Source organism: Ictidomys tridecemlineatus, chromosome 2 (genome assembly GCF_052094955.1).
Source record: "Ictidomys tridecemlineatus isolate mIctTri1 chromosome 2, mIctTri1.hap1, whole genome shotgun sequence".
Lineage (NCBI taxonomy): Eukaryota > Metazoa > Chordata > Mammalia > Rodentia > Sciuridae > Ictidomys > Ictidomys tridecemlineatus.
In genome coordinates, this window is record NC_135478.1 from 106,626,035 (window position 1) to 106,646,784 (window position 20,750).

General features: G+C 52.3%; 1 protein-coding gene across 4 annotated transcripts in view; it reads left to right on the forward strand.

Moving 5' to 3' along the window:
* The first annotated feature begins 14,325 nt into the window (after positions 1 to 14,325).
* Sfswap (splicing factor SWAP) overlaps positions 14,326 to 20,750 on the forward strand; it is a 65,647-nt gene continuing 59,222 nt past the window's right edge. The window contains exons 1-3 of one of the 4 annotated variants that reach the window (XM_040292107.2): positions 14,326 to 14,711; positions 16,853 to 17,022; positions 17,605 to 17,736. In XM_040292107.2, coding sequence (XP_040148041.2) covers positions 14,494 to 14,711; positions 16,853 to 17,022; positions 17,605 to 17,736 — 520 coding nt within the window. In that variant the 5' untranslated portion in view covers positions 14,326 to 14,493. Of the gene's footprint in view, positions 14,712 to 14,737; positions 17,023 to 17,604; positions 17,737 to 20,750 lie in introns of those variants that run through there. The other 3 variants (XM_005336340.5, XM_005336339.5, XM_013363365.4) reach the window with 3 other exon arrangements.

Below are 20,750 nucleotides of genomic sequence, written 5' to 3' on the forward strand. Positions count from 1 at the left end.
GACTCTGGGCCCTAGAGGTTCTCTGCCCTGCCTTTCTCTGCTGATGGTCACCGACAATCATGGTGCTGGGTGAACCAAATCCTGAACAGCTGAGCACATCATGAATGGGTCCTGGATGTGCCATTCAATTAATTGATGGGGCTGCTGCAGTGCAGGACACTGGGGGACCAGGCCTCTCTCCTGGAGGGACCAGGACTCTCTCCTTGGGGGATCAGGCCTCTCTCCTGCGGGGACCAGGTGTCTCTCCTGGGGGGACCAGGCGTCTCTCCTTGCGTATTTCAAGCTCCACCAGGTTGCTAGATGCACCATTTCTGAACTTAAAATTCCCGTGAGAGTCTCCAGGGGTCTCTGCAAGGATTGTTCCATTGGGCCTCTGCTCAGCTATCTCCCTCCTCCCAAGAGTCCTGTGAGCTCTGCAGGGTCCAGGACAGCTCTGCAGGTGGCCCTGAAGCTCTGAGCCCTTGCCCAGGCTCACGGAGGCTGCTGCCAGTTTGTAGAGGGTCTTGGGCTCCAAGGCAATCCCCTGGCTGCCATGGGTGCCCCAGCCTAGAGCTCCTGACCTCTCCCCAACTTCTTGGCCATCCTGCTCCCCACACCCTTCCAGGCTGGGCTCCAGTCTCAGGGGACATCTGTCCAGTGCCCTGCCCAGCGCCCCTGCCCTGGTATTCTGGAAGAACACTCCTGCCTCCCTCTGGCTCACAGGGCTCAAGGGTCCAACCCCACCTGCGGTCAAGGCGGGGTATCGGGGTGCAGGAGACCCTTGGCCACAGTCTCTGACTGAGGTCTGGACACATGGCCCTGTGGGAGGAATCACACCATCCTGGGATGTCGTCTGCGGGAACTCATGTCATAGGACGCTCTGCGTCCAGCAGGAGGGACAGCCCTTAGGATGCAGCCCAGCTGCAGTGGCCAGCCCACCTCCCGTTGAGGGAAGGCCCCAGGGCGCGACTGCCACTCACACCCAGGCCAGCTGCCCCTGGGGCTCAGTGACCCACACAGGATGCCCTGTCTCTGAGGAGGACGCTGAGGGGCTCCTGCCCTGTCCGTTGTACCCTGAATGCTGCCTGTGGCATTGAGGATGGTGACTGAGCAGAGCCTGGAGGGAAATGCCCGGGAAGCATGGAGGGGGCAGCCCCAAGGGCCCTCGAGCTGGCCAAGGAACAGAGCCTTAATGTCCCCTCCTCACCCCCAGCCCTTCCATCCCGAGTCTGTGTCTGGGGGAGCCTGGAGTGGGGTCCACCATGGGACGGGGATTCCCAGGTGGCCTCCAGTGAACCCCAGCAAGGTCATCAGCATGAGCAGCCCAACTGTCCAGGGCGAGGTTGTCCCTGCGCCCACCTGCAGAGTCCTTCCTCACACCTTGAGCTGCCCTGGGGAAACCCGGCCACTGTGGGCCTTTCATGGTCAGCTGAGTCTGGGCTACACAGTTGCAGCCTGGGCACCTCTGAGCCGTGCCCTACCCAGCTGCCCCAGAGACAACCCCTGTAGCCTTGTCCTGTGCACTACAGCTTGTGGAGGATGTAGCCCGAGACCCTCAAGCCCTGCGAGGTCCCCAGGCCCCGCCCTGGGCCCTTCCTTCCACTCCCCAAACCCAGACCCAGACCCCATGCAGTAGCCACGGTGCTGGGAGCAAAGCCACAGGAATGGGCCCCACGTGCCTCCCTCCCCCTCCCTCGATGTGCTCTGAATCACAGGAGGGACAGCAGCATCAATCCTGGTGACAGATGGCAGCAAGCACCAGAGAAATGGGGGCCTGCCATGCCTGACTCCGGGGGCCTCCTGAGCGAGGAGCCCGTGCGGCAGCTTTATCAGGATCCAGCCACTTCCTGAGTCATTACTCCACAGCCCTGGATCCGGGGACAAGGCTTCATCTGTCACTCAGGTGGAAACAGACACCGGCTCCCAGCCTCCTTTCCACAGCCTGCGCGTGATGGATGGTGTCCAGATGTGCGGTGGACGCACCCCTTGGACATGTCTGAATCTACAGACCCAGAGAGGCTCTGCAGGGAGTGAATAGCCACAGGAGTTCCTGAACGCAGGGCGTGAAGGACACTCAGCACAGCCAGGCCTGCCCTCCCACCACATGCCCCTCCCCTGGTGCCCTCTACCTCCATGTGTGGTGACCCCTCCCCACTCTCAGCCCCTGCCCTGTCTGGGCCTCGTGTTCTCCTGCCAGGGGATCCTGAGACCAGGGCCCACCTCCAGCCACTGCACACTGGGGTAAGGCACGGACCTCATCTGGACCGTCCAAGCAGTATCAGGCGGGGGCAGTGGCCACTGGAGAAGTCCTGTGCTCTTTCTGGAGAGCAGGGGAGGGGAGCTGTTGCTGTGCTGAGGAGTCTCAGCCAGAGTGGCCTGGATCTCTGGGGTGCAGACTGAGCCACTCACAGGAGGTCAGAGCCAAGAGCAGAGCGTCCTGGCCATGTCCCAGTGACCACCTTCCTGGCAGTCGACGTCCTAGGGATAAGCTGGGCTGGGAAGCGACTCGATTGGAGAGGGGTCCTCAGGAAGTATCCCTAAGGGAGGACCCTTTGCTGCCTCGTCTGTCCTGTGAGCTATAACACAATCACCTGGGGACCCCTCGGGACTCCGAAGGTGGTGAGGGGCCACCATGGCCTGGGTGGGGACGGCCACAGGAAGTGTCTGGATCCTGGACGACTTGCCTTCGACCTCCTGCCTGTAGGAACCTCTGCTTCCATCAGCCAGGTCAGTGTCTATTGCGTCCCCAGGACCCTGTCCTGCATGCCTGTGCCATCACTTGCAGGGGAGGCACAGGTGTCCATGGGCCACCAGGCTGAGGCACCTGCAGTGGCAGCAGGTGTGTTGTGGACAGTCTGAGGCTATCCAGGGCAGAAGTGGTCAATCACTGCTACAGCAAACCCAAGTGATGCCATTTAACAAGGGTCCCATAGAGGGGGCTCATCCTCCCTGGAAGGAGCCTGCGATCCCTCAGGACTGTTGCCCCTCGGTTGCTCTGTGCCCAGGAGCAGGGAGGCTGCGCTGCCCTGGCTGTGTTTCACATAGAGCTTGCCTGTGCCAGGTATGGGAGGTGCTAACTCCTGACCAGGAAAATACCCTGTGAGCCTCCTCATTGTTGACCTAATGGCCCTGTCCTGGGAACGGGCCCAGACAGGAGCCCACTCCTAGACTGCAGTTTACACCCTGCCTGAGGCAGATAGCACCTCCCCCTCGGCCATGACACCATCAGGGGAAACGTTGTCACTTCTGGTCCTCACCTGGAGGGACCACTGCAAAGCTCTCCCAGGAGCATCTGTTCCCTGGACGGCTGACTGCACCCAGCCTCCTGTATCACGAAGACACAGGGGGATGGACAGGAGGAGGGGGTGGCGGGGGATCACTCCCAGCTGGTCAGGGGAGCAGGAGGGATGAACAGTGCCATCCGGGATGATGGCTAGTGTATCACTGCAGGATTCTTCCTGCCAAGGAGGGTATAAGCCACCCGAAAACTCAAAGTCTCAATAATTAGTGAGGAACAAAACACAGAGTCAGGAATGTGTTTACATAAATTGGAACCCCTGATAGACCTAGTCCACACAAGAGCTGCAACCAGACACAGGAAAGGGGCTCAGGGGCTTATTGAAGGGGGACATCAAAGGCAAAGATGAGGTCTCAAGGACAGAGTCTTGCTTTGTGTCTTGCAGTCAGCAGGTTGATTGACATCCTGACATGTCACACCCGTCTCAGGTGCCATGTGGGCCACGGCAGAGCAGTGTAGAAATTCACCCTGTTCCTGGGAAATTGACCAGAGAAAATGTCCACTGGTCATTCCCAGACACCAGAGTTTCTACAACACTAGGCTTCGATGCTCAGTGACCCACATTCAGCCCGTGGATGGCTTATGACAGGCACCTTCTGAGGGTCCTCTGCTCCGTGAGGCCAGCTGGGCATGAGAACTGTGAGGCTCTGCAGAGCAAGGAGCCAAGCTCCCCCAGGGACTTGCTGGGCTTGAGGGACAGAGGCCACAGCAGGTGGGAGATGGAAGCCCCCAGGATCCCTGGTGGCCCCAGAAGGAAGTCACTAGTCACATTCCGAGTCTTCCAGGACCCTTGGCAGCCTCCAAACACAGTAACCCCGAGATGGGAAGAGGGAGCAGGGGGGGCTGGCCTGCTCCAGGAGGCGGCCAGGCCAGGTCTGTAGGAGGTGGCTAGGGCTGCAGGCCAGGAGCTCAGCGCAGAGGCAGGAGCCTTTCCTGCCCGCTGGCCCTCGCTCACCGCTCTCCTCCATTCCCAGGCCAGCGTGAGTCTGGCTGCACTCGACTATGACCACCAGAGAGGGCCTGGTGTTTGTGTGTGGTTTCCTAGTGCTGGGTATGCTGGGTGTGGGTGGGATGGTGCCTTCTACTGTGGTGCTCTGCGGCCACGTGGTGTGGTTGTGAGGTCGCGGTGCTCTGTGGTGGTGTGATGTGCTGTGTGAGGTTGTGGTGCTCTATGGTGGTGTGGTGTGGTTGTGAGGTTGTGGTGCTCTGTGGTGGTGTGGTGTGTGGGGTCGTGGTGCTCTGTGGTAGCTTGGTGTGGTGTGTGAGGTCGTGGTGCTCTGTGGTGGTGTGGTGTGTGGGGTTGTGGTGCTCTGAGGTGGCGTGGTGTGGTTGTGAGGTTGTAGTGCTCTGTGGTGGTGTGGTGTGGTGTGTGAGGTTGTGGTGCTCTGTGGTGGTGTGATGTGCTGTGTGAGGTTGTGGTGCTCTATGGTGGTGTGGTGTGGTTGTGAGGTTGTGGTGCTCTGTGGTGGTGTGGTGTGTGGGGTTGTGGTGCTCTGAGGTGGCGTGGTGTGGTTGTGAGGTTGTAGTGTTCTGTGGTGGTGTGGTGTGCTGTGTGAGATTGTGGTGCTCTATGGTGGTGTGGTGTGGTTGTGAGGTTGTGGTGCTCTGTGGTGGTGTGGTGTGTGGGGTCGTGGTGCTCTGTGGTAGCTTGGTGTGGTGTGTGAGGTCGTGGTGCTCTGTGGTGGTGTGGTGTGTGGGGTTGTGGTGCTCTGAGGTGGCGTGGTGTGGTTGTGAGGTTGTAGTGCTCTGTGGTGGTGTGGTGTGGTGTGTGAGGTTGTGGTGCTCTGTGGTGGTGTGATGTGCTGTGTGAGGTTGTGGTGCTCTATGGTGGTGTGGTGTGGTTGTGAGGTTGTGGTGCTCTGTGGTGGTGTGGTGTGTGGGGTTGTGGTGCTCTGAGGTGGCGTGGTGTGGTTGTGAGGTTGTAGTGTTCTGTGGTGGTGTGGTGTGCTGTGTGAGATTGTGGTACTCTGTGGTGGTGTGGTGTAGCTGTGAGGTTGTGGTGCAACACACTGTCTCCCACCAGCCCCCTCCTGCCAGGCTGCAGGTGCCACCCCGAGTGTCCCTGGCTCAGCAGCACCTCGGGGTCTTGCTTGGCACCAGCTACTGGGGAGGGTGTCTTCTGGTCATCAGCCATCTGTCCACAGCTCTCCCTGGCCCTTGGGGACTGTGCATGGCCCTGGTTTCTGATGTACTCATGGCCTCTCTGCCTTGTGAACAGTCCAGAGTCAGCTGAGACAGGGACAGAGTATGCACCTATGTCAAGTCCTCGGCAGGAGCCACCTGCAGGGGTACCCTGCACTCCCTGATGGAGACCCCTGCCCCTGTGGGTTCCTGGACAGACACGTGTCCATTGCCAGCACGTGAGCAAGGTGAGGACCCACTGGGAGGTGCTGACCCCCTCCCTCTCTGGACAGGTGAGCACCTCCTGGACTCCTGCACTGTGTTCCAGAATGCAGGCCTTCCACCCTGGGCAGAAAAATCAATGCCCGCCTGTTGGACGCATGGGAGAGAAAGCCATTGGTGTCAGATCGCGTTAAGCCTGTCTCCAAATAGAGCTGAAACCAGGTCAGCCGGCCGCCTGGTGTGTGCCCTTCCACCATGGGGTGTTGCCTGATTCCAGAACTCACCAGGGCAGTTACCTCAGAGGTGGGGAGGTGCAGCAGGGCCTGGACTGACCCTCAGCACCCCGAGGACATCTGGGCCTCCCAAAGGAGCTGGCCAAGCCCATCACACCCAGTTCTGCCTGCAGCCTGGGCAGCTCTTGCCTGGCGGTCCTCAGCCACAGGATGGCCCTAGAAACACAGGTGCTGGGTGCCAAGGAGCCTGCCCTTGTGCTGCACTGATCTGTAAGCAATGACAACAGCAGTGACTGCTGCCCACACTGCAGATGCCCCCAGAGCCGCTGTCCGACTGCTCCCCAGGGAGGAGAGGCAGGGGCTGCAGACAGCAACCTGTCCACACGCATCTCTCCCAGAGCAGGTGTGGGGTGGCTCAAGGTTATTGGGTGATGTCCAGAGGGATGACGATGACATCCACAGTCATGCCAAGTGGCCGAGTGAGCTCAGTAGAGCAGGGCCACCGGTGTGAGCCCCACTGTCCTTCCACCTCCTGGAGCCCTGAGGATGTTTCCACCCACTGTGCTTCAGTGTCCCTTCTGTAATATGGGAGCAGCTGTCCTGTCCCAGTTAGGATGATGGTGCTGAGTGCCGCAATCCCAGGGTTGGCAGGGTCCCTGGGGAGTCCAAGGCTCTTGTCTGGTAAGCCAGTGGCTCCCCTGCGTCTGGATGTTGTGATCTGTGGTTGACTTCTTGAAATCCTCGACAATTTCACCTTTAAATCTATTTTTCAAGTTAAGTTGATGTATCTTGTGCTCCCCACCCACTGACCTCCCCCTGAAGGCTCCCTGTCCCCACCCCTGGACACTGGGCCCTAGGGCTGGCCCTGCCAGGCCTCTAGAAGATAGATTTGTGCAGTCCGCAGAGGAAGCAGTGGGAAAACCCAGGGGTGAACAGGTGATCCATCCAGCAAGGCTGATCCACCAGAGCCCTGTCACGGGAGTAGCCGTGACATCAGGTCAGGCCTTGGACCAGAATGACAAGATGCATCAAGCTGGGGTTTCTGTTTTGTTTCATTTTTGGGGTTTTTGTTTGTTTGTTTGTTTGTTTTGTATGTGTGTGTGTGTGTGTGTGTTTTGTTTTGGGTACTGGGATTGAACCCAGGGATGCTCTACTACTGAGCTGCATCCCCAGTCTTTTTTATTTTTTTTATTTGGAGATAGGGTCTTGCCAAATTGCTGAGGCTAGCCTTGAACCTGTGATCCTCAGTTCCAACCTCTAGGGATCCCAGGCCTGGCCACCGCACCCAGCCAGGAAGCTGTTTTCAAAGGGGTTTCATCTTGATATTCACAGCTTCACTCTACAGCCCAGATCCCAAAGCAGCCTGGGCGAGGGGGAGGTTGTGTAGCTACTCTGTCACTGTGGCTCTGCTGCCTCTCAACCTGGAGAACAGTGCTGGTGCAGGGGGAAGAACACTGAGGGCCTTTGTTTGCACTGCAGGGTTTTGTTATTCTTTTGGCTGAAAGGGGTCTTTCTCTCCCTGAGGCTCCAAAGCTCTTAGAAATACAGAAAAGGAGGGGGATGGAGGGAGCAGATGAGCTAACTGTGAAGGTCTGAGATGCAGTCCTGAGAGGTGAGCCTCCTCTACCAACTCACATTGTGTTTGAACAATTCTGCTTCCCCGCCTCTGAGCCAGCCTATTTGAATGGAGCCGAGCAGCCCAGCCGTCATGCAGCAGCCAAGATGCTTCTGGGTCAAGAACAGAATGGAAAAGGCGGCAAAAAGCTGGCATCTCCCAGTGCAGGATGGGGGCTCCTTTAAAGAAATGCTGCATTAGGGCTGAAGGTGTGGTCAGTGGTCAGCTAGCAGAACAAGGGCTCTGCTACTGACCACATCTCCAGCCCTAATGCAGCATTTCTTTAAAGGAGCCCCCATCCTGCACTGGGAGATGCCAGCTTTTTGCCGCCTTTTCCATTCTGTTCTTGACCACAGAGCACCATGACCTCACACCACAAGGTGTGCAAGGCCCTGGGTTCCATCCCCAGCACCACAAAAAAAGAAAGAAAAACAGAGATAAATACATCTCTGGTGCTTGTGTTGAGCACAGCCATGAAGCCCCGCAGCCATGGTAGGATGACTCAGGGCCTGTGGCCCCCACTGTGGAGCCAGCTGGCCAGGGACCTGAGACCTCCAACAAGCTACTTGGCATCTCCATGATGTAGCTTTAGTCAGGATCCTCTCCACCCCTCTGCAGGTTGGGTCTCCAGGCCCCCTTGCTATGGCTTGTGCTTAGGTCCCGCCAGGGGCGGCTCTGCCTGAGTATGGGGAGGGAGTCTGTCCTCTGTGCTCTGTCCTCTGTCCTCTGTCCCCTGCATCCTCCAGGTCGCCTCCTTGGTTCCAGCTCCTTCAGGAGAATCTCTCCTCCACTGTCCCAGCTCTGGGGAAAGCAGGGTTCCCCAAGATACCCACTCCAGCAAGTGCCAGTCCAGCTTCGGACTCAGCCTCCCATCTTTCCTCGGCCCTAAGGGTGGCCGGGCTCCTGCAGGGCAGGTCTCGGGCTACCACACCTGCTCTGCAGCCAGTTCCTTCTGTCGACTTCCCTCAGTGAATGTGCTGGCGGTCTCCCGGTTGGTAAACCACTTCATAAGATGAGCTATCATTTTTTAATTAAGTGTGTTCAGATCCATAATCTGCCTTAACTCAGCAACATAGTGATTACAGTCTTCCTTATGCCCCCGCCATTTGATTATGGTTTAGGAGCAGGAATGACATGGAGCACAGCAGGCCCTGCTAGCTTCCCACCAACACCCATTCCTCTCTTCTTGGTTACTAAGAGATGTTTTACTCACAGAGTCAAATGCATTAGTTAAAAACACATTTCCTGCCATCTATCTTGCTGCTAGGGGTTGGTATATTATTTGCCAATGAACAAATTCCTTGTCAACAGAAATGGCATTGTTTGGGGCTGGTATTGTGGTAGAGTGCTCATCTAGCATATGAGAGCCCTGGGTTCAATCCTCAGCACCACATAAAAATAAATAAAATAAAGGTATTGTGTCCAACTACAACCAAAAAATAAATATTAAAAAAAAGAAATGGCATTGTTAATTTTTGTCAACCTGATCCTGTTTAATCACCCTATTTCCAGAGGCTCCAGTGTCTCCAGGCAGGATGACTACATCTGCTTCTGTTCAACCCCCACCCAAGCCCAAAATCCTATAAGACGCACTCAGGTGCCCTATGTGGTCTGGGTACCCTCACAGGCTCTTCACAGTTGGTGGCCCCACAGTCAAATTAGGGCAAGATACAATGCAGGCTTATTTTCTTGATTCCTTTCATTATTCATAGCATCTCTTGAAAATATGTCAAATTTGAACCAATTGAGTTGAAAAGGACAACACTGCAAGAATTTGGCTGGCCTGGAGATCAGACCACGAGGACCTATCTGCTGTGACCACTTCACTTGGCTTTATTCCACGTGTAACGTAGACATGTGAGCTAATACCAACTGCTCTACGTGTTCCCAGACCAAAGACACTACTGACACTGGTGAGCAGATTTTCCTGGATTTTCTCAGGGACCCCTGAGACCTGGATGCTAGGCAGGTTTTCTGAGTAGTTTCTGAGTTTTCTAGTCATGCTTGACGCTATGCACATCTTCCAAAGTGACAGTCCAGTCAGGCCCTTGGTGAAGTCAGCTGTGTCTCCACCGTGTCCTGTCACAAGGAGGAAAGACTCTTGCTCAACTTATTCAAATGACTATGTTGCCTGGAAAATAAAATACTAACCATTTCCAGATTCTGTAGGAATCCAATAGGGAGGGAAATTGTTTCATCTCCGTTCACAAACATATACCTAACCCAACTGTCGTGAGCTACAGATAATTTAGGAGGAAATAAAAAATGTTACTTAAATCTGGGAAACATTAAAGGAAAAGCGATGTTTCTTACAACAAAGCCATAAAGAAACAATAACTATTCAGTGTATTCAGCTGCTTCTAACTATTTCTTGTAGTAGTACGGGGGTTAGAGTTTAGGGGACCAACTGTTTCTTCCCTAGAGTTCTAGAAACTCCTAACAGGTTGGTTGGTATGATTTTGTCACAGGAAAGTGGGGGTTGAAGCTCCAAATCTCAGTTCTTGTGTCCCAGTGAAAGAAAATTCAGACCAATGTGAAAAGTCAAGCAAGAAATTTTATTAGGAGTGAAAGTGGAGTCAGGTTCAAGCAGAGAACACTCGAGAGTTTTCATCACCATATACTAACTAGAATTCTCAATGCTTAGTAAGTAATTTTTAGAAGCCTGAGTTTCCTTGCAGTTGAATTTTCAATGTGGCCCAAGATATGTTTGCTGACAGATCCAGTAACCGGAAACCCAAAGTGGGTAACTCGTGTTCAACAATTAAAGCTTTAGTATTGGATATAGACATGACCTAGATACCCAATGACTACCCATCAATCAATTTAATGAAGCAAAACTCTTAGGGTTCAATTTACCAAACAAGCAAACAAAGATAGCCATAATCAAGCTTTCTGTCGGATATGTTCACGCCATGTCAGTAAAACTGTGTATCTGCGGTTATATTTAATGCCGACACTCTGAAGTAATACCTGTTTTCTTTTCTTTTCTTTTTTTTAAAGAGAGAGAGAGTGGGGGGGGGAGAGAGAGAGAGAGAGAGAGAGAGAGAGAGAGAGAGAGAGAATTTTTTAATATTTATTTTTTAGTTTTCGGCGGACACAACATCTTTGTCCGCATGTGGCGCTGAGGATCGAACCCAGGCCGCACGCATGCCAGGCCAGTGCGCTACCGCCTGAGCCACATCCCCAGCCCAATACCTGTTTTCATTAAGCCAACAAATCTAACTTTTATATACTGAAGATTATTCGAGATCATGAGATCTTGAAATACATTTTGGGTTAACTCCCATTTTTCTAAGAATTTAAGGAGTACAGATGTTTCTCAACCTATGATGGGGTTCCAAATAAACCCATCCTAAGTCGAAAACTCCATAAGTTGAAATGTACTCAGGACACATACTTACTATCATAATTTAGCAAAATGACTGACTGAAAATTGTCCTTATGCCAAAGATGCAAGTCCTGGAGACCAGCCCAGCTAGATGGGCAGCTTTCCAACCCAGCTTGTTCTTTCTAACTAGGCTATGGAGTTGGGGTGCTGCCCATTAAGGCTCTCCTACCGGAACTCAGCACGAAGAGGCCAGACTGGCTTGCCATGTTTATAATATCGAGTGACAGGCCTGGCAGGATGCTGCAATCATCTTTCTCTGGCCAACCTGTTCTGCCACTAGGAGTTTATTCATGAGGTAGCCAATGATGTGGACACAGAAGATCAAGCCTCAGGTTGTGTTTGCAGGGACAGGCTTAGGGATACCTAAGGGACAAAGAAACCTGGGGGCCTAAGGCATGGGGAAAGGTGATTGGCAGCCTGGGCGTAATAATCAAGCTTCATAGGACCCACGCTCAGCAAATGGCTCAGCAAATGGCAGCGTTTGCAAGCTCTGAGGATGGAGTTCAGTCCCTATGACACCAAAAGGTCATGCATGAGATTCAAGCACAGGCCCAAGTGAAGTATGGGTGGGTCCAATAGGTTTGTACTATCAAGTTGCTGAAAAGCATCTCAGGCAAACTTTACCATCATGATCCATACATATGCCAGAGGGTCATCTACAGCAAAGCTATAGGGAGAATGCTACAGCTAAGTGGCCTCTGGAGTTGGTGACAGGGCAAGCGACTGAAAGCAAGTGACCTACAGGTTCACTGGGTTCAGAAACCTACACACCTACTGACTAGAGCCCCAGAGGCAGGGGTTCCAGGTTCCCTGGATCTAGATGAACCCAGCACCGCTGTCCTCTGTCACCATCCCTACAAGAGGGTTCCCACGGGACTCGGCCTGGCTCCCATAGCAGCAGTACAATACAGCACTGCTTTTGTTGAGATTCACATTCCCAGTTCAGATAAAAACTGCTCAAATAAATTCTGAGAACTCACCACAAGTTATAGAACTTGTTCCAGCCAATGGCAAGTTCCAAATGCTTAGGAAGAAACAGTGACCACAGCTCAGCACATGAAGTAGGTTTAGTATGCACCAATCACAAATGTGTGTGAATCCAGAGACAGAAACACTCATGTAATGAGTTACTTAAAGTGGCTTATTACCAATAGACAGGCAGCCCTGGACAAAAGCAGCCTAGGATCCATTGTGGGCCAGTCCCCAAAGCTCAGAAAGCTGCCTGGCAAGAGGATCTTGAGTTCAAAGCCATCCTCAGCAATTTACTGAGGCCCTAAGCAATTTAGCAACATCCTGGCTTTAAAAATAAAAAAGGGTCAGGGATGTGGCTCAGGTGTTAAGTTCCCCTAGGTTCAATGCCTGGTCTTTAAAACAAAACAAAACAAAACCTGCCTGAGGCAGAAGAAATTTCAATTGTACACACAGATGAGGGTCCCAAAGGCAGCCTGCTGCCCATCTCAGGGTCACACCAGTCGGGGAGCTCAAGCACTGAAGGACAGCCCACTTCTAAGGGAGGACAGAACAGTGAGTCCCTCTCTACCTCAAGATATTACATTCCCAAGGAGTTCTGCAGTTAATCTTGAGCATTATAAGCAAGAAAGGGTCAAGAAATGGGTCAGTCCAAGGCTACCCAGGGAACAGTCATGCAGTGAAACACCGAGGCCTATTTACTCATTTCTCCCAGGGGCTGTGCATGGTGAGGGGTGGGGACAGCCTCACATCCCACTTCTGACACTAGAACTGTTTTTTAAAAAAAAGAAATCAAAGTTTATCAGAATTTATGTGAGTAAAAAACAATTCATGAATGCAGCAGCATGTGGAACTGGAAGAGCTCTGAGGAGCTCATTTCCGCAGCATGAGGTAAGATTCTACAGGCTATAGGCCATGCAGACAAAGCCCAGGAATCACTGCCCTGGCAATAGCTAGCCATGGGCCATATTTGGGTGCCATCCAGTGAAAAGTCCCCAGTGGGGAGCTGGCTGGCACTCTCTGACTCCACGACTTTTGTTTTATTGATTACATTGAATTGGGTTTTGATTTGCTTAAATTGGAGCTCCAGTTATAGACAGGCTAATGATCTCCTTCCTTTAACACACAGCTCCCTGAATTTGAGGGGAAGCTGAAGGGGTCCAGCACCCCCAACAACAGGTACATGCCTAGAAGCCACCAACATAGGACTGACCAAGTAACCAAGACATGGTCCTTCCTCCTGGGGCAGCAGGGCCAGCTGCAGTCAGACAGGAAAATGATGGCCTGGCCACCGCAGCAGCTCTTCATTCGTCCTGTGCTGACCAGCATGTGGCCCACTCGGTGCCAGGCACTGTTCTAGGCACCTCGGACAAGGTGGGCCAGTGAAGTCCCTGCTATCCAAAGCCAATTCTAGTGGATGCTGAACAAATAGGAAGTGATGTGAGTTTTACAAAGACAGGCCAGAAGGGGTGTCCGGACACCCTGTTAGGGGACCGCTAGATCTACGTGGGCAGAGGAAGCCACGCTTAAGAAGGAGTGCCTGGGTTAGACTAGTGATGAGGAGCCTATCAAATAAAACACAAAGGTGTGGCCCAGTCGGGGGAACTAGAAGCTCCAAGTGCTTCTGGTGCAGGCTGCTCATTGCTCAATTTTCAAGAAACAGGTACTGCAGGTCAGCACGTTTTCGGTTGCTGCCCAACACCTGAGGCTGCGCGGAGCGTGGGTGGCGCTCCTCCAGCCCCCGGGCCCCACCTGGCGAGGCCTCGAACTAGGGAGGGGCCGGCAGGCCGAGCAGCCCCCGAGCGCGGACGGAAACGGTACCCTTGCACTCCCCAGGGTGCTACCTCCAAGCACCGCCGACGTGAGCCGAGGGGCGACACGGGAAACCGCAGGGCCAGCCCACCCCGTCGAGGGTCCGGCCTCGCTGCCACGTTCCTGGCAGGAAGACGTCCCCGACCCCGCGGGGGGCTCCAGGCACACAAAGGGGAATGTTCGCCTCCCGGTCCCAGCGTAAACGGGCTGTCTGCCCGCAGGACCCGTGGCCCTCCAGCTCCTGACCCTCCGACCCAAAAGCGCTGGGCCAGAGCCGCACGTGGGGAGGATGCGGGCCAGACGGAGACGCGCCGCCAAGCACGCGGCCCCGGGGTCTGGGGCACTCACGAGCCTCGGGCACCTTCCGAGGCGGGCGCCTGGGACCCAAACCCCTAAGCGACCCAAAACCCGGCGGCACCGCGGTCACGCGCGGAATCTTGGGAGCCCCCCCCCAGAGGCCATCGCGGCCCCACCGGCCGCAGCGGAAGCGGGCGCGCGGTACCCCGCCGCGCTTTCGTCATGTTGCCGAGCACCTTCGGAGAACACGAAAACAATGTGAGTCCCCTGAGCACGGCCGCTCGGACGGCGGCAGCGCGTCGGAATGCGAAAAGGAAGGCCAACGTATTTTCCATTAGCTGAAACGGCTACTGGCCCTGGCGAATCTGCCACTACCCTCGCCGGAAGTGCGGCCCTCCTGCCGGAAGTCGAGCTTTCTCCATTTTGTGGCCCGCCATGGCGGCGGTGTTAAGGTTGCGGCCGGAATGCGGCGCCTTTGACTGAGGGGGTAGGCCAGGCGAGCCATCGAGGACGTCGCGCGGAGCAGCAAAGGACCGGCCCGGACGCCGGGGACGCTGTCATGTACGGCGCGGGCGGGGGCCGCGCCAAGCCCGAGAGGAAAGGTGGCGCGAAGGAGGAGGCCGGACCCGGTGGCGCCGGCGGCGGGGGCAGCCGAGTGGAGCTGCTGGTGTTCGGTTATGCCTGCAAGCTGTTCCGGGACGACGAGCGGGCCCTGGCCCAGGAGCAGGGACAGCACCTCATCCCCTGGATGGGGGACCACAAGCTCCTGATCGACAGGTCGGTCGCACCCCCCACCCGCCGCCCCTGCCGCCCTCCCCTCCCCCGCCGCGGGTCCGCCTGGCGCCGACGTGGGGTCCCGGCGTCCGGGGGGCGGGATCGCGTCGCCCGCCCCAGGGCTCCGGCTGCAGCCGGCGTCACGCCCGTCGCCGAAGGGATCGTCTCTGCCGCGCCGCGCCGCGCGTCCCGGGCGGCCACCGGCCACGACGCGCGGTGGAGCCGCGGGGTCGGCGCCGCTCGGCGCTGTGCGGCGACCGCCGGGAGCGCGCTTTTGTTCTCCGCGACTCCGCCCTCGGACCCCGCGAGTTAGCCTGCGGCCGCCCCGGCCAGCAGAACCTGGGCGCCGCGAGCCCTCCCGGGCGGTGGGCGAGGCCTCGCGCGGCCGACACCCTGCCGCAGCAGCGTCCCTGGGGCTGGGCCGCCGCGGGTTCTCTTCCAGTGTCACCGCCCGGGGCGGCGGAGGGCCGGCTGGCGGCCGAGTGTGTGGTTGGAAAGGGCGACGTACGTGCTGTAGGGTGTTTGCTCCCCGCTCGCTTCCCTCCCTCTCCCCGGGGTGCTGGGATGTCCCTGCCGCTCGGGCAACACTACTTCTGGGGCCCGGACTGAAAGGCTAACCGTGGAATAGTCTCTCCGAGTGAAGGAAGCCGTCGTTTGAGACGATTAGAACTGGATTCTGCAAAGCTCTGGAACCTGACTGTAGGGATGACCTCTGAGCTGCCCAGAATGGACACAGTAATGACCAAATAGGCCTTTTTCCGTCCCTGACATTTCCATTTGGAGGTAGAGCTAGGAAACAAGGACTCCGAGAAGGGAGGGTTGCAGATCAGATCGGCTCTGGATCTGATGCTCCACGCTCTGCTGTGCCTTTGAACTGCCATTTCTATGGAACGATGTTGCCTGAGCTCTCGGGCTTGCTTTCCAAAGTGTGACTTGTAATGTGCATTATTAAAGTTCGGTGAGCGCTGGTGTCTCAGCTCTTCATGCAGTTTCCATGTCATTCTGTACATGATTTGACTTAGGTCTCTCAAGACTGGTGGGGAGCAAACACTACACATGTACATGTGTAATATTTTAAAATAATAATTTACATTTGTAAGTTAAGGAGGTTTACATTAAAATAAATCTAATTTTAAATTTTAATAAAATGCAATAATTTGCGTTCCCTGGTATTTTTGCCCCCCCCCCCTTGGTCACCATTACAAAAGTCAGCATTAAAAAATCAGGCAGACTTTTGTCGCTTAAAATATTTGCTTCTGTGACCCCAAATCTGAGTATTTTAAGTAAAAGTAACCGACTCACTCGTTTTCTGACAGTTGTACGTTGACAGCATTTTCATTGAATCTTTTCATGTTAAAAGTATAACAGAAAGTGCTTTTCTTGTCCTTGGGTTGATGAGGGACCTATTGGTCCATGCCAGAGAAGCATGGGTGTGTCCTCATCTGTGTTATTTCCTGGGGTATCAAGTTCAAAAGGAAGTACTGACACGCGTCTTCTAATGGTTTTTGCCTGTTCCAGTGAACCTTCCTACACTGCATGTATATGTCGCTGTTCCTATGTATGTGTGTCTCTCTACCACATAACCCAGCACTTATTTCCTCAGCCAAGTGGCTAGGGGCGAGAGCCTAGCCAAGATTTTACCTTCCATGGACGCAAGTTTCTTTGATGAAGATCTCTCCTGAGAGTTCGGGACTAGCAGAAAGAAGCGAGGAAATTTCGACCGTTTGGTTCTTACGGATAGGTATTTATGTATTCGGTTTGTGTGAATGTAAGCTATGATGTTTAACTTTTCAGAAAAAAAGTTTTTTGTTTTTTTGTTTTTTTACAAGTGGCATTGAATGGTTAATCAAACCATGCACGGTAAGAACTGCTAGTGAGGCAGATGCCATTTACACTTTAAAGGATTGTCTGCCTTTAATTATGAGTTTTATCGTGCTATACAGTGGAGTTACACTTTTTTAAGATAACTTGAGTTAAACAGTAGGAGAGATGACTAGCCACATGAAGTGTAAGTCTGAGCAGTTTTGCATTTCCCTTAATACTTTTACTTTATTATTTTAATCGGTAAGTACACACATCGAGTGCCACACGCCACCAGCCTAGGCGGTGACTTCTGTGTGCTGACCAGTGTATTCGCATTACAGATACGATGGGCGTGGTCACCTGCATGACCTCTCTGCGTATGATGCCGAGTATGCCACTTGGAACCGAGACTACCAGCTATCTGAAGAGGAGGCGCGGGTAGAGGCGCTGTGTGATGAAGAGAGGTATTTAGCCTTGCATACGGACTTGCTTGAGGAGGAGGCAAGGCAAGGTACTGCTCAAGAAAGACTTATTTCAGCCACAACTTTAAAATTTTTTAAGTATTTAAAAGTTTACTCCCATTCATTTTTTTATACTCACTCTTTCTGATATTATCTTGACAGTACCCAGTGGATTGGAAAAACAGGAGTCTTTGCGTTCTGAGAGGACCTCAGGATAGTTTATATATAGAGCCACAAAGAATTTTCCCAGCTTTTGAGGGCAGACTGGGATTTGAAAAAACAAAAACCAAACTCTTTAACTGTTCTTCTTTAACAGTATCGTATGAATTAAAATTGATGTTCTTGTCTTTGCCTTAACGGTCTTTAATACAATTCTTAATCCCAAAATTTTCTCAGCAGGAAGAAATTTTCCACAAAAGATGTGTATTCTGCTTTCTGTGGGTAAACACTTATTGGCAAAAGTATATATATTGATAGACATAAAGTGTGCGTTTCTAGAAACACTTTTGCCTCAAAAGAAGGTTGAAAAAAATGTGTTGTTTGCTTTATCGATAGCTACAACTTTAGAAATATATGAAATTTTTCTCAGTAAGCTTCCATTTTTGTTAACAAAGTTCTTGTTTTTATTCAAGAGGAAGAATACAAGCGGCTGAGTGAGGCGCTGGCAGAGGATGGGAGCTACAGTGCCGTGGGTTTCACTTACGGCAGTGACTATTACGACCCATCCGAGCCAACGGAGGAGGAGGAGCCTTCAAAACAGAGAGGTGAGCCGGCCCCGACTAGAGCACCCTGAGCTTTCGTGGGGCTCCTTCTGGTGGGGTGGATCAGCACTAGAACGTGAACTGCCAACAGGCAGATTGTGAACTCAGACTCGTTTTCTGCACTGGATCCAAATTGCCTGCCCAGGCGGGGGCGACAACAGATTTCCTCTGGATCCTGTTTCTGGATTGGTAGTACTTGTGGATGTTCTTGCCATTGTCTGGCAGCAGCAGCCTTTCCTTCACGTGGCCTGCTTCTGATTACCCCTCATAGCTGACCTGATGACCAGTGTCCAGTGGAAAGACATCCCTGGAGTTTGTTCATGTAGCACAAGAATTTTAGCACAAGATTAAAGATTTCATATGTGCCTTCCTGGATTAACTTTGGGAACTATGAATATACAAAACCATGCTACAAAGAAATCCAGGCTCTTCTAATACAGCAGGAAATGTCCTTGTCACTTTGTAAGCCCTGGGAGCACCATTACCAATTTGTCACTGCCATCCGCAGTTGTGTGAACCAGAGGCATTAAGGACAAGTTGCTTACATGTAGGGTAATCTGTTGCAAAGGAGAACTTTGGAAACCCATTTAGATGTTGAACAAACTGGATCACATCCTACAGAGACTTAATGTCAGAGCTAACTGAGTCTGTTATTTGGGACTTGATTGGTTTCTGCTTAAGTAATACTCATGAGGCATCGGAGCAGCCGAGTGCTAAAGCAGCTGTGTGGGGGGCCTCCCCAGCCATCCACTGAGGAGTGGTGGCCATGGAGGAGCAGACCAGGCACGCAGGCACTCGGGCTTTCCTTCTACCTCATACTCATCATCTGGGCAAAAGCGTCACACGCACAGCTCTGTTTGGGAACATGAAGAGAGACCCTCCAAGTGAGATCATGACGTGTTGAGCTCAAGACTAGTGGAGGAACTTAGCAGTTTGCATTGGCTTTGAAACCTGATAGTCCCTTTAGTGATCATTGTGATGTGCTGGAAATGTTGCAGATCTAAGAAGTAAATGTGCATTTATCCAGATTAAGCTATTCTTGGAAGTTCTGGATAGTTCCAGTGCAGTTGTCTCTTCTCTGGACCACATCCATTATTTCAGTTTGAAACGCATAGAGTTTTTACCAGAAGGCAAGAATTCCAACATTTCACAACTGAAGAGTTAAAATGTGTAAAGGCCTCATTGTCTTTTATGGCAATAATCTTTAGAAGAGTCCTTTACATTAACTTCCTAATATTCTAGATCAGGCACAGGCAGCCATGACTGCAGGCCCAGTTCCTGGGTTTGTGTCTGTAGGATTTCATCAGAACAGCTGAGCTCTTTTGTTCTGTCTGCTGCCAGTTGGGGCTTTGGCAAGCATGTGGCTGAGATGGACCCTGGGCCCACAGAGCCATTTCACAGTTGTCCTCCTGTTCTAGAGGTTGAGCCATTGTTTCAATGTAATTATTGGGCTGAGAGATAATAGACTTTGTTACACTTTCTAAGTTTTGCAAACAGTATATTTCTTAACTTTGCCTTCTGTTAATACAAAATACTCTTTATAAGTGGTTATTGGGCTCCTGAGAAACTTAGAGCTTGGCATTTTATGTTTAATTTGCACTAATATAAATAAAACATCACCCCCAACACACACAAACACCCTCAAATGGGATTCATTTTGGTGCCCAAAACCATAAGCAACCAAGTTGAGTGTTGTTTCTGTTTCCAGTATGGGGGACTGAACTTAGGGGCACTCACCACTAAGCTGCATTCCCATCCCTTTTTATTTTTTGTTTTGAGGCAGGCCTTACTAAGCTTCCTAGAGTGGCCTTACACTTGTAATCTGGTTTGCCTCCTAAATGGCTGGGGATCATAGACAGAGGCCACTGCACCTAAAGTAGAAGATAAAATCAGATTTTTCCACGTCAGCAGAATCTCTAAATATTTCTTGGTTTTTAAAATAACTTACTTTAACGCCTTTTAGTATCTGTAACCCTGTGGTGTCAGCCATAGGCGCTTTGACGCCTCCGTTTCTGCCTGACCTCACCTCTCCTCTCTCATTAGCACAGTATTTTTCATCCTGGTCACAGTTTATTGTCGTTAAAGATCCTTTGTTTTTAAGTATTTTTTCCAGTGCTGAGGCTTGAACCCAGGGCCATGCACATGCTAGGTGCGTGCTCCAGCCGTCTGCCACATCCCAGTTCTGCATGTGCATGTTCTGTTAAGAAAAGGCTATTGGAATATGTGAGTCTGTGTTGCAATGGTAGATTTTTACTTTGTGCTACTGAAAATAAAGGCCTGTATGAGAACAGAATGACTCATTTGACCTGTCTATCCCGGGGAGGGCCTTGACTTTTCCACATGTCTTAAGGTTACAAAAAAGCTATTTGAAAAGACAGAATTTTAATTGCTTTTTTTATTTTTGAAAAATGCAGTAAAAATTGTTTTAAACACATACCACTGGCCTCCTTCTCAGAAAGGTTCTGAGGAAGCTTAGCTCAGTTGTCACTTGCTTTTTCCCAGTGGAAGATCTCACAGAACTTGGTTTCTGCTGCCTGCAGCTCCACTCTGTTGTTTGGCTGCTGGAGCTAGACAGTGGCCTTGCCAGACATGGGGGTTTAGGCAGTAGTAGCTCTGCCCTCCACTCACCCTGTCCTTAGTGTGTGCAGAAACAGGTGGGGCACAGTTCATCCTCTGTTACAGTTGACTTGCATCTCAGGTGAGAACCCCAAGTGTCACCTACAGGGACGCCTGCTCACAGCTCCCCTGGGTTCACTGAGGAATTAGACTTGAAGAGTTGTTGGCAGATTGTTGACTTAAGAGGCTGCGCTATGTGTCATGAGAATGTTTATTTAGATGAGGATTTAGTGTTTGGTTCTTTTATCACTTTTTTGGAAGTAAAAACCGAAGTAAAAGTTGAAATTCATTAAAATGTGTTTTTTTCAAATTTTGTGCTGATTTTTGTGCATTTCATTATGTCCCTTAGATTGATAGTCATCTGAATTGTTGATAAATTGGAATATCTTAGAATTCAAGAA